The sequence below is a fragment of the Bos javanicus genome, chromosome 21 (genome assembly GCF_032452875.1).
Source record: "Bos javanicus breed banteng chromosome 21, ARS-OSU_banteng_1.0, whole genome shotgun sequence".
NCBI classification, from domain to species: Eukaryota; Metazoa; Chordata; class Mammalia; order Artiodactyla; family Bovidae; genus Bos; species Bos javanicus.
This window is the reverse complement of record NC_083888.1, coordinates 23,885,272-23,897,553: the sequence shown is the minus strand read 5'-3', so window position 1 is coordinate 23,897,553 and position 12,282 is coordinate 23,885,272. Positions and strand designations below refer to the sequence as shown.

Genomic DNA, 12,282 nt, shown 5'->3' with positions numbered 1-12,282 from the left:
AATCATAGGCTTTTCCTCAAACTTCCTTGGAACTTTTCCCACCTCCCCTTGAAACTTTCATTTGATCTTGTTCCTTCCCTTCAGCAGCAGCACTTCGGAAAGAATAGTCTATAGATGTGGTTTTGACTTCCTCCAGTTTTATATTCCCGTCAACACCTTGGATACAGACTCTGATCCAGCAGTTCCCCCAAGCCGAAGCGTAGGGGCTCAACCCGGGAGTCCAGGCAAAATGAAAAACAGAGAGAGGTGATTCAGGGGGCTCTCTTTTGTTGAGCCCTTCGAGTATTCTAATCACTGTACGAGGAGTTTTACATGTATTTTCTCATTTCGTTCCTAGTATAGACCCTGTGTGAAGCATGTCTAAGTGTCCCTATTTTACTCTTGAGGAAAATGAGTCTCCTGGAGTAGTTTGCATTGTTTTACATCCTGCGTCTTGAGAAGGGTGGTAGGGCTGGGTAGTTGTTGTAATTGGGCTGTTTGCCTCCAAGGTCTCTGTACTTAACCACCAAGCATATAAATACAAATAACACTGAATGTGTGCAGAGAGTTAGAAATAAACAAGCTCATTAGTTAGTGTTAATATTACTGGGCATATGTCATGTAAAAGTCATATTAATAAAATAAAAAGAAATATAAGACGTAGCCCTTTTTCTCATATAAGGAAGCTCACAGTTCAGCAGATACACACACAGTACTCACAAAAGCTTCCCTCATAGCTCAGTGGGTAAAGAATCCACCTGCGATGCAGGAGACCCTGGTTCAATTCCTGGGTTGGGAGATCTGCTGGAGAAGGGATAGGCTACCCACTCCAGTATTCTGGCCTGGAGAATTCCATGGACTAATAATAATAAGCCCATGGGGTCGCAAAGAGTTGGACACGACTGAGCGACTTTCACTTCACTTCACTTCACTCACAAAAAGTAATAATTCACAAGAGACTGAAGGATGTCAGTATAAATGTATTCTGAGATATATCTCTTGTTAACTCCTTATATTTTAAAAATTATTTATAAAAGTTTTTATAAGAATAATATATACACATATATATACATATACAAGTAAAGATATATAGGTATAAATATAGATAATGATACAGAAAGAGATATAAAGATCCAGATACAAGATATTGAGAGAGATGGATTTATCACTATGAATAAGATATAGGTATGTGTGTTAGTCACTTAGTTGTGTCTGACTCTTTGCGACCCCATGGATTATAGCCCACCAGGCTCCTCTGTCCATGGGATTCTCCAGGCAAGAATCTTGGAGTAGATTGCCATTCTTTTCTCCAGGGGATCTTCCCAACCCAGGGATTGAACCCAGGTCTCCTGCATTGCAGGCAGATTCTTTATGATCTGAAGACCAGGGATGTAGGTATAGATTGAGATTAAAACAGAAAAAAATTAAACTATGGACCAGAAGGATATATATCAACCTCAAAATAGTGGTCATCTGGGGGAAGAAATGAGAGAACAGGACTAGGGTAAGGATAAAAAGAGAGGGAAGGGGTTGGGGGAAGAGGAGAGAGGCAGTATTTGTAATGTTCCTTTCATTTTATGTACATAAAATAGCTGAATTAGAAGTATAAATAAAAAAGCTAAGGGTGAGAGTGTCAAGGGGCAGCCTCCATTCATCTTTAATTCTTTGGTCTTTGGATAAGAATCTTATATATAAATGACACGGTCCTGTAAAGCTGTATATGTTATTATTTTTAAGATTTTTTTTGATTTGACCATTTTCAAATTCTTTATTGAATTTGTTACAATATTGCTTCTGTTTTATGTTTTGGGATTTTTTTTTTTTTTTTTGGCCATGAGCCATGTGGGAACTTAGCTCCCTAACCAGGAATCAAACTCACACATCCTGGGCATTGGGAGGTAAATCCAGAGGTCCTAACCCCAGGATCCTCAGGGAAGTCCCTTTATTTATTATTATATATTTTAAAATCTATGTTCTCATCAAAGAGAGCCAACTCATACATTTAAGAAGGACAACACCATCAGTATGATTTCTGAAATACATAAGGTTTGATATGCCCATATCTCTATCCACTCCTGACCGCCATCTTCTGTCTGCAGGCAGTGGGCTGCGACCGGCAACTGGGGAGCAACGCCAAGGAGGACAACTGTGGTGTCTGTGCTGGTGACGGCGCCACCTGCAGGCTGGTGCGGGGACAGTCAAAGTCACACGTGTCTCCTGAAAAAAGTAGGTTTTAAACCCAATACATTACCATACAACAGCATGTGCTTTAGACCCTCTGATAGTAAAATAACGTTTTCCCATTGCTAAGGTTTTTAGGTAGTAAGAACTTTTGACTGGTGTTCTATAAGATACATTTCTCCCCAAAAGTGTAATAGATCAAATTTTAATTCCCATTACCTCTTCTTAGATTACCTATTTCTTTGAACTTTTGCCAATACAGAGTACAACTATTTTTTTTTATTTGCTGATTTTTTAAGGTAAACTAGGAGTCATTATTTCTTTGCCCCCTTTTGATTGCTAACAAGGTAGAAAATATCATCCTATATTTATTGAAATATTGTCCTGCATTTATTGTCCACTTATGCTTTTTTATCTTTCAATCAACTGCTGAAGTCATTTACTCTTTTCCCTATTTGGATGGTGATCTTTTCCTCACTTGTATCATGAATATGTACTATTTGTTGTAACTGTTTTTACTATTCTCAGTTTGTCATTTGACTTTCAGTATTGTTTGTAGAATCAGTAGTTTCTAAATTATAGATACACAGAATTCTCCACCTTTTAAATCTGGTAATATCTGCTTTTTTTTAAATTATGGGTCAGTCAACTTTTTCTGTAAAGGGGTAGAGAGGAAATATTTAAGGGCTTTTTAGCCTATATAGTTTCTGTCTTAGCTACTCAGCACTGCTGCTGCAGGTGAAAAGCAGCCACAGGCAACCAGTGAACCAATGGGAAGAGCTGTGTTCCAATAAAGTTTTATTTACAAAACTAGCCTGCAGGCTAAATTTGACCCTCAGGGTATAGTTTGCCTACCCCCTGCCTTAAAGAGAAAAAAATTATACGTGTATGCCTTCTGCCAGTGCTGTTTTATATGTGTGTTCCTACTTTAAAATCTTATTCCTTTGAGTTTATTTGGATTTAACTTATGAAACAGAAACTGAAAGTGAAAGTCGCTCAGTCCTGTCTGACTCTGCAACCCCATGAATTGGTCCATGGGATTCTCCAGGCCAGAATACTGGAGTTGGTAGCTCTTCCCTTCTCCAGGGGATCTTCCCAACCCAGGAATCAAACCAGGGTCTCCTGCATTGCAGAGAGATTCTTTACCAACTGAGCTATCAGGGAAGCCAAAAGTTTATTTATTTTTTTGGCCACACTGATTGGCTTGTGGGATCATAGTTTCCCACCAGGGATTGAACCTGTGCCCCTTGCATTGGGAGCACAGAGTCCTAACCATTGGACTGCTAGGGAAATCTATGCAACGGGATTTTACTCATTCTCCCAAAATGGGGAGAACCTTAGAGGAGGAGTGGAGGGTGGAGAGGGTTTTCCAGGCAGAGGAAGCACAAAGTTCATTGCGTGACATTAGAGTGAAGCCTGGACTTTCTTAAGTAACCTAGGATTGCACATTGGTTAGGGTGGGAGGAAAGAAACAGTGGCATTCAGAGGGAATCATAAAGGCCTTCATTGTTGTGAGTCACGTTTCAGGTTCAGTGAAGTCATTACAGCAATTTAGGCAGTGGAGGGACTTGATTAGATTTGCATTTTAATGAAGTGATTCTGGCAACTTGTGGAGGTGAGCCTGGAAGCAAGGAGTCCAACTAGGATGCCACATTTATCTTCGTCGGGGTTGTAGCGAGGTAGGAGAGGTAAAGGAGCAGAGAGGGCAGAGAGATTTAGGAGAGAGAGTCAGCAGAGTTTGCTAATTCATAGAGTGAAAACTGTAAGAGAGAAGAGGAAGCTATTCTCAGGATGCAGATTTCCCAGCCTGAACAGCTGGGTGGATTTCTTTTCTGTCCATCTGGGGAAGGAATGTATGGAGAGGAAATGCATACCAAAAATAAGGGTTCACCTCCTTGGGTTTTCTTCTTTCCAGAAATGTGGCCCCATAAGTATTCAGTGCTTTGTTACTTTTCTGATACCTTCAAACAGATGTTAATTATATTTTGTTTGGGGTGAAAGAGTTGATCTGAAATGTGACAGTCCATTGTTGTTAATGGTCTTTAGTTATGCATTTTTAATACATATATTTTTTAGGTAATTAACTTTTTATGGCTGCATCGGGTCTTAGTTGCAGCTCATGGGATCTTCCATCTTCATTGTGACACATGGGATCTTTAGCTGCGGCATTCGAACTCTTAGTTGCAGCACGTGGAATCTAGTTCTCTGACCAGGGATCAAACCTTGGCCCCCTGCATTGGGAAGGTGGAATCTTAGCCACTGGACCACCAGGGAATTCCCTTTAGTTATAAATTAACTGAGTTTATCCAAAGAGAGTAAATACAATATATTAGGAAGGCATGAGAATTTAGCGAGGGAAAAAGTGTGAGGGGATTCAAGTGAAAAGATAATGAGAAGAGTAGGTAAACTCAGAACTCAGCAGAAGCAGTATGGGAGCTGAAGGAATAAGTAATTCCAAAAAAGGAGGTAATAGTCGACCATGTGAAATGCTGTTTCGAGGTCAACTGGAATAAAAGTCCAAAATTTTCTCATTGGCAATTTGAAGCCAAATCTGTGACCTTAGCAAGAGTGGTTTCAATGATTTCTGGCTAAAACCAAAGCATGATTGCAGTGGGTTTAGAAGTAAATAGAAGATGAGAGAATGAATGGAGGGAAGGATTTTCCCAGGACTAAAGGAGTGGGTACACAATCACACCATGTTAAGAACTGAGTGACTCTAGGTGCCCTTGGAGAACATGGTGAGAAATTAACTGTGTTCCAGAACAGTTTTTTCTTCTTCTTTTTACACTCTGTTCATTAGGAGGTAGAATCAGCTGCTTGAGAGAAGACTCTCAAACAGATTCACCCATGGGGATAATAATTATACTCAGTCAGCTCTTAGGGTCATTGTGAGGATCAAATTAAACTATGTAGGAAAAAGTGTCTGACATGTAGTTAACATTGGCTGAAGGATAAAGGGAGATGACCCTACTCTCCAGCCATCCTTTTCTTCATTGGAAGCTATGATCTCTACATCACTTCCTTCTTCTTTAGGGCAAAGCATTGGCAAAGGGATTAACAGTAGAAAAAACAATTTCAGTACAACAAAATATCCGTGCAAGCTTTAGGAATAATTGTGGCAGAAGGGTGCTTAGTGACTAGAGAAAAAGGTTTAAAACATTTAATACTTTTGAATAATTTCTGCAAAGGAAGAGCAGCTGGATCTCAGAGACAGATCTCTAAAGGGAGCTAGTAGAGCTGGGGGCATGCTGCTGGCAAGTCCAAGCTCTGTCTGCCTGCTCTAGGGCTGAGGCTAAAGTTAGCAAAGATGCCTGCCTGCCTGTGTGAAAACCTGGTGCTTCTCATCCTTGCTTTTCATTATGGCCCCTTCATGTCTGTTACTGCTCTGAATCTGGCCAACTGAAGCTGTTTTTGGCTGAGATTTTCCATGGGCCATATGGAAGCACTTCCCTATAATGATGCTTTGTGTAAAAAAAATGTGGGAAATGAAGCCACGTCTCTCCCTGAGTGTGCATCCCCAGGCCTGCAGAGTCCACCAGGCTCCTTGGGCCTCACCTTGCCAAGCCGTCATTCCTATCTTCCCCAAGTCTCACGCTGAAGGAGGCCAGGGCAGGGAGATGCTGTTGGCACAGTCCTGCTAGCAAGAAAGTGCATGAGGCTGCTCTTGGGCCCTGTTTCCATCCTGCAGGGAGGCAGATTCAAGGTGGAAGAGCCTGGAGCCAAAACCTTCGCTGTGAGAAATATCAGAAATTAATCCACATACAACATGCACATTTCCTGTTCGGAGGGAGGAGAGAGGCTGAACTCACAACTGGCATCCATAGCTTTGGCTGTTGGAACAGAGAGCTGGAGGCCACTCAGCTTTTTAAGGAGAGAAGAGTCTAAAAACAGCAACAAAAAAGCATACACCCCTGATTGGAGCATTTGGATTTGGTACTGGGGGACTCGTATTTCCAGATTTTGCCATTGTTTTGACCTTGTCCATAGAAGGACCATGCACCCCTGAGACAAATAAACAAATAAGCTCACCTTGTCTGATCTGTTTGTAGAGTTGACCCTTGAACAACACAGGTTTGAACTGCATGGTTTTCCATTTTCTTCAGCAGTAAATACTACATGAATAAATGACCTGTAGTTGGTTGGACCCACCCACGTGGAACCACAGATAACAGAGAAAGTGTATATAGAGAGCTGACTATCAGTTATACTCAGATTTTGTGGGGTTTTTTTGGCTGCGATGCCTGGCATTTGGGATCTTAGTTCCCCAACCAGGGATTGACCCAGCCCCCTGAGTTGAGAGTGCAGTCTTAACCACTCTGAAAAGTCTCTATGCTATGCTTGGATTGTTGACTGGAGGGGGTTGTTGCTCCTAACTGCCGCCATCCCTACCCCCTGCATTGTCCAAGGATCAACTGTACATTTTTCCTTGGTGACAGCTAAGCTTATTGATGCAGTGACACCTGAGGCTGACCTGGAACCCCACACCTTCTTACCAACCATCCTCGGGTCTCCTAGAAAATACAGAATCCTGGGCTAGGTGGACTGTGGGGCTGCCTCACAGGGCAGTTCTTATAATGTTTTCTCTTCATACACTTTTTTTTTTCTCTTCATATGCTCTTTGTTTCTGTTTTGACTGTTATTTCCAAAAACCATCTGTACACTTAACTTATTCCATGACAGAGAAGACTGTTATTGACTATAACAGGCTTGCTGAGGTGGTAAACAGATTGCTCTCCCTTCCTCCTGCCTTTTTATCTCATCTCTTTCTGCCTCCCTGTCTTCATCTTTGTAGGGTGAGATTCTGATTGATAGTGCTGTATGCCAGAACTGTGTCTGGCAAAAGAATATTCAAACCAAGCACCCTGTTCATTTAATTTTTTACATTAAAAAAATATTCTTGGCCCCACTGCACAGCTTGTGGGGATCTTAGTTCCCCAACCAGGAATAGAATCCTTGCCCCCTGCATTGGCAGGCAGATTCTTAATCACTGGACCACCAGGGAATTCCCAGACTCCATTCATTTTCATGGGATATTTAATTCACAAGAGAGAGCATGGCATGGAAGGAGATCCCAAGATTGAAAATGTAGGGCCCTTGCTTTCACCCTCGCCTTGCTCTTCCACATGTTTTTTTGTGCATCTTCTATCTCCTCTGCAAAGAAAAACAAGAGGACAATGACATGTAGGTTCTGTTAAGAAGGAATGTTATGGAGTCTGTTTTTCACAGAGTAGCCACACTGGCCAGGAATTCCTGGCTTAATACCTCTTTGTAAATTGCCTTTTATTTACACTTATTTTAAAATCCATACCACTTCTCATGACTTTCAAAGTCTTATGTATTTGGCTTTTATGTCATGTCATGTGTGCTGTCTTGCCTTCATTCACTAGTCTGTAGTAATCTCGATTTTCTGGAAGATTTTTGACTTCCCAGGGACCTTTTCCTCCATAGCTTTTGTACTGACCAATCCCTGAGCCTAGAACACACTTCTCCTAGCTCTTAACTTGGCTGTCTCTTTCTCAACCTTGAGCTTAAGCATCACCTCCTCAGAGATATTTTCCTTGACCAATCTGCCTAAAGTCAGCCCTTCTGTTTTCTATTTCCTTCTTAGCCTTTATTGCAAGAGGTAATTATTTGATTTACAGTTGACTCTTAAGTAACATGGGTTTGAACTGCACAGGTTCACTTATATGCAAATTTTTGTCAATAGTACATACTACAGTACCGACATGATCCTCAGCTGGGTGAATCCCCGGATGTGGAAACTTAGATACAGATACAGAGAGATAACTATAAATTATACCCAGATTTTCAACTGCATGTAGGGTCAGGGCCATTTACCCCTGTGTTGTTCAAGAGAGAGCTGTATTTGTTTGCTTAATTCATCTCTCCTGCTGGTCATATGTTGCAAAAGTGGACTCTGTGTCTATCATTTTCATCATTTTATTCCTGGAGCTTGTAGGGTACCGGGCACATCAGAGGAGCTCAATAAATGTTGCATGAATGAATACAGGTTCTTCACTGGAAATAGCTCTGCTTCCCGTTATGTTTTCGGTGAGACTAAATATAGTGCAACAGAATTTTGGGACTAGAATTTTTGGACTAGGGTAATAACCTCTTCTTGGCCACTGTCTGTGATCTTAGGCAAGATCACAGGAACTTGGACCTTTTCATCTGTGTCCTGAATGTGTTAGCACAAATCATGTCTAAGACATCTTTTAGTTCTGAAAATCTATTAAATATATTTGTACTTTATTCCTTATTTTAAAAAGCACAGACCTTGAGGTGGAATGCAGGTCAGAGAAGTTAGTCCTAGGATCTCATAGGAAGAAGTTTCCAAAGCTCTAATGAAAAGTTTCCACAGAGATGGCTTGTCTTCCTAAAGAGCTCAGGAAATTTTACATGTTTATATTGGTTTACATGGGCTTCTCAACTCGAAATTCCCTGTCTTTGGTGATAAGGATGCCTTCTACCCTCAGTACAGGGAGGTACCTTCCCCTGGAAGCTTTATCTCCTGCTTTCATCCAGTGGAGGGACACAGTGTCCTTGCACTGGATGTTTCTTAGTACCTTTAATTCAAAATAATCAGTTCAGTTGAGTTCAGTTACTCAGTCGTGTCTGACTCTCTGCGACCCCATGGACTGCAGCATGCCAGGCCTCCCTGTCCATCACTAACTCATCTCCATTGAGTCTGTGATGCTATCCAACCATCTCATCCTCTGTCATCCCTTTCTTCTCCCTCCATCAATCTTTCTCAGCATCAGGGTCTTTTCCAACGAGTCAGTTCTTCACATCAGGTGGCCAAAGTATTGGAGTTTCAGCTTCGACATCAGTCCTTCCAATGAACACTCAGGACTGATCTCCTTTAGGATGGACTGGTTGGATCTCGTTGCAGTCCAAGGGACTCTCAAGAGTCTTCTCCAACAACACAGTTCAAAAACATCAATTCTTCAGTGCTCAGCTTTCTTTATAGTCCAACTCTCACATCCATACGTGACTACTGGAAAAACCATAGCCTTAACTAGACAGACCTTTGTTGGCAAAGTAATGTCTCTGCTTTTTAATATGCTGTCTAGGCTGGTCATAACTTTCCTTCCAGGGAGCAGGCATCTTTTAATTTCATGGCTTCAGTCACCATCTGCAGTGATTTTGGAGCCCCCCATAATAAAGTCTGCCACTGTTTCACTGTTTCTCCATCTATTTGCCATGAAGTGATGGGACTGGATGACACGATCTTAGTTTTCTGAATGTTGAGCTTTAAGCCAATTTTTTCACTCTCTCTTTTCACTTTCATCAAGAGGCTCTTTAGTTCTTCTTCACTTTCTGCCATAAGGGTGGTGTCATCTGCATATCTGAGGTTATTGATATTTCTCCTGGTTGGCAATCTTGATTCCAGCTTGTGCTTCATCCAGCCCAGCATTTCTCATGATGTACTCTGCATATAAGTTAAATAAGCAGGGTGACAATATGACATACTCCTTTTCCTATCTGGAACCAGTCTGTTGTTCTATGTCCATTTCTAGCTGTTACTTCCTGATCTGCATACAGATTTCTCAGGAGGCAGGTCAGGTGGTCTGGTATTCCTATTTCTTTCAGAATTTTCCAGTTTTTTTGTGATCCACACAGTCAAAGGCTTTGGCATAGTCAATAAAGCAGAAATAGATGTTTTTCTGGAACTCTCTTGCTTTTTTGATGATCCAGCAGATGTTGGCAATTTGATCTCTGCTTCCTCTGTCTTTTCTAAAACCAACTTGAACATCTGGAAGTTCACGGTTCATGTATTGCTAAAGCCTGGCTTGGAGAATTTTGAGCATTACTAGTGTGTGAAATGAGTGCAATTGTGTGGTAGTTTGAGCATTCTTTGGCCTTGCCTTTCTTTGGGATTGGAATGAAAAGTGACCTTTTCCAGTCCTGTGACCACTGCTGAGTTTTCCAAATTTGCTGACATATTGAGTGTAGCACTTTCACAGCATCATCTTTTAGGATTTGAAATAGCTCAACTGGAATTCCATCACCTCCACTAGCTTTGTTTGTAGTGATGCTTCCTAAGGCCCACTTGACTTCACATTCCAGGATGTCTGGCTCTAAGTGAGTGATCATATCATCGTGATTATCTGGATCATGAAGATCCCTTTTATACAGTTCCTCTGTGTATTCTTGCCACCTCTTAATATCTTCTGCTTCTGTTAGGTTCATACCATTTCTGTCCTTTATTGAGCCCATCTTTGCATGAAATGTTCCCTTGGTATCTCTAATTTTCTTGAAGAGATCTCTAGTCTTTCCCATTCTATTGTTTTCCTCTGTTTCTTTGCATTGATTGCTGAGGAAGGCTTTCTTATCTCTCCTTGCTATTCTTTGGAACTCTGCGTTCGAAGGGGAATATCTTTCCTTTTCTTCTTTGCTTTTCACTTCTCTTTTCACAGCTATTTGTAAGGCCTCCTCAGATAGCCATTTTGCTTTTTTGCATTTCATTTTCTTGGGGATGGTCTTGATCCTTGTCTCCTGTACAATGTCATGAACCTCCGTCCATAGTTCATCAGGCACTCTGTCTATCAGATCTAGTCCCTTAAATCTATTTCTCACTTCCACTGTATAATCATAAGGGATTTGATTTAGGTCATACCTGAATTGTCTAGTGGTTTTCCCTACTTTCATTAAGTCTGAATTTGGCAATAAGGAGTTCATGATCTGAGCCACAGTCAGCTCCCCATCTGTATACAGAAGCTGACTGTATACAGCTTCTCCATCTTTGGCTGCAAAGAATATAATCAATCTGATTTCAGTGTTGGCCATCTGGTGATGGCCATGTGTAGAGTCTTCTCTTGTGTTGTTGGAAGATGGTGTTTGCTATGACCAGTGCTTTCTCTTGGCAAAACTCTATTAGCCTTTGCCTTGCTTCAGTCTGTACTCCAAGGCCAAATTTAACTGTTATTCTGGGTGTTTCTTGACTTCCTACTTTTGCATTCCAGGCCCCTATGATGAAAAGGACATCTTTTTTGGGAGTTAGTTCTAAAAGGTCTTGTAGGTCTTCATAGAACTGTTCAACTTCAGTTTCTTCAGCATTCTTCAGCAGCCTGGTCAGGGCATTACAGCTTCTTCAGCATTACTAGTCAGGGCAATCACAGGACTTGGATTCCTGTGATTTTGAATGGTTTGCCTTGGAAACAAACAGAAATCATTCTGTCGTTTTTGAGTTTGCATCAAGGTACTGAATTTTGGACTCTTTTGTTGACTATGATGGCTACTCCATTCCTTCTAAGGGATTCTTGTCCACCGTAGTAAATATAATGGTCATCTGAGTTAAATTCACCCATTCCAGTCCGTTTTAGTTCGCTGATTCCTAGAATGTCAACATTCACTCTTGCCATCTCCTGTTTGCCCACTTCCAACTTGCCTTGATTCGTGGACCTAATAATCCAGGTTTCTATGCAATATTGCTCTTTATACCATCAGACCTTGCTTCCATCACCAGTCCCATCCACAACTGGGTGTTGTTTTTGCTTTGGCTCTGTCTCTTCATTCTTTCTGGAGTTATTTCTCCACTGGTCTCCAGTAGCATATTGGACATCTACCTACCTGGGGAGTTCATCTTTAAGTGTCCTATCTTTTTGCCTTTTCATACTGTTCATGGGGTTCTCAAGGCAAGAATACTGAAGTGGTTTGCCATTCCCTTCTCCAGTGGACCATGTTTTGTCAGAACTCTCCACCATGACCCACCTGTCTTGGGTGGCCCTACATGGCATGGCTCATAGTTTCATTGAGCTAGACAAGGCTGTGGTCCATGTGATTAGATTGGTTAGTTTTCTGTGATTGCGGTTTTCAGCCTGTCTGCCCTCTGATGGAGAAGAATAAGAGGCTTATGGAAGCTTCCTGATGGGACAGACTGACTGAGAGGGAAAGGGTTTTGTTCTGATGGGCGGGGCCATGCTCAGTAAATCTGTAATCCAATTTTTCTTGATGGGTGGAGCTGTGTTCCCTCCCTGCTGTTTACCTGGGCCAAACTATGGTGGAGGTAATGAAGATAATGGTGACCTCCTTCAGAAGGTCCCATGCATGTACTGCTACACTCAGTGCCCCCAACCCTGCAGCAGGCTACCACCAACTCACGCCTCCGATGGAGACTTC

The 12,282-nt window shown here is 41.6% G+C and overlaps 1 protein-coding gene across 8 annotated transcripts in view; it reads left to right on the top strand.

The window, feature by feature from the left end:
* Window positions 1-12,282, top strand: part of ADAMTSL3 (ADAMTS like 3) — a 410,509-nt gene that overhangs the window by 194,465 nt on the left and 203,762 nt on the right. For all 8 annotated transcript variants that reach the window (XM_061394516.1, XM_061394517.1, XM_061394521.1 and 5 more), the window contains one exon: window positions 2,079-2,205. In XM_061394516.1, coding sequence (XP_061250500.1) covers window positions 2,079-2,205 — 127 coding nt within the window. The remainder of the gene's footprint in view (window positions 1-2,078; window positions 2,206-12,282) is intronic.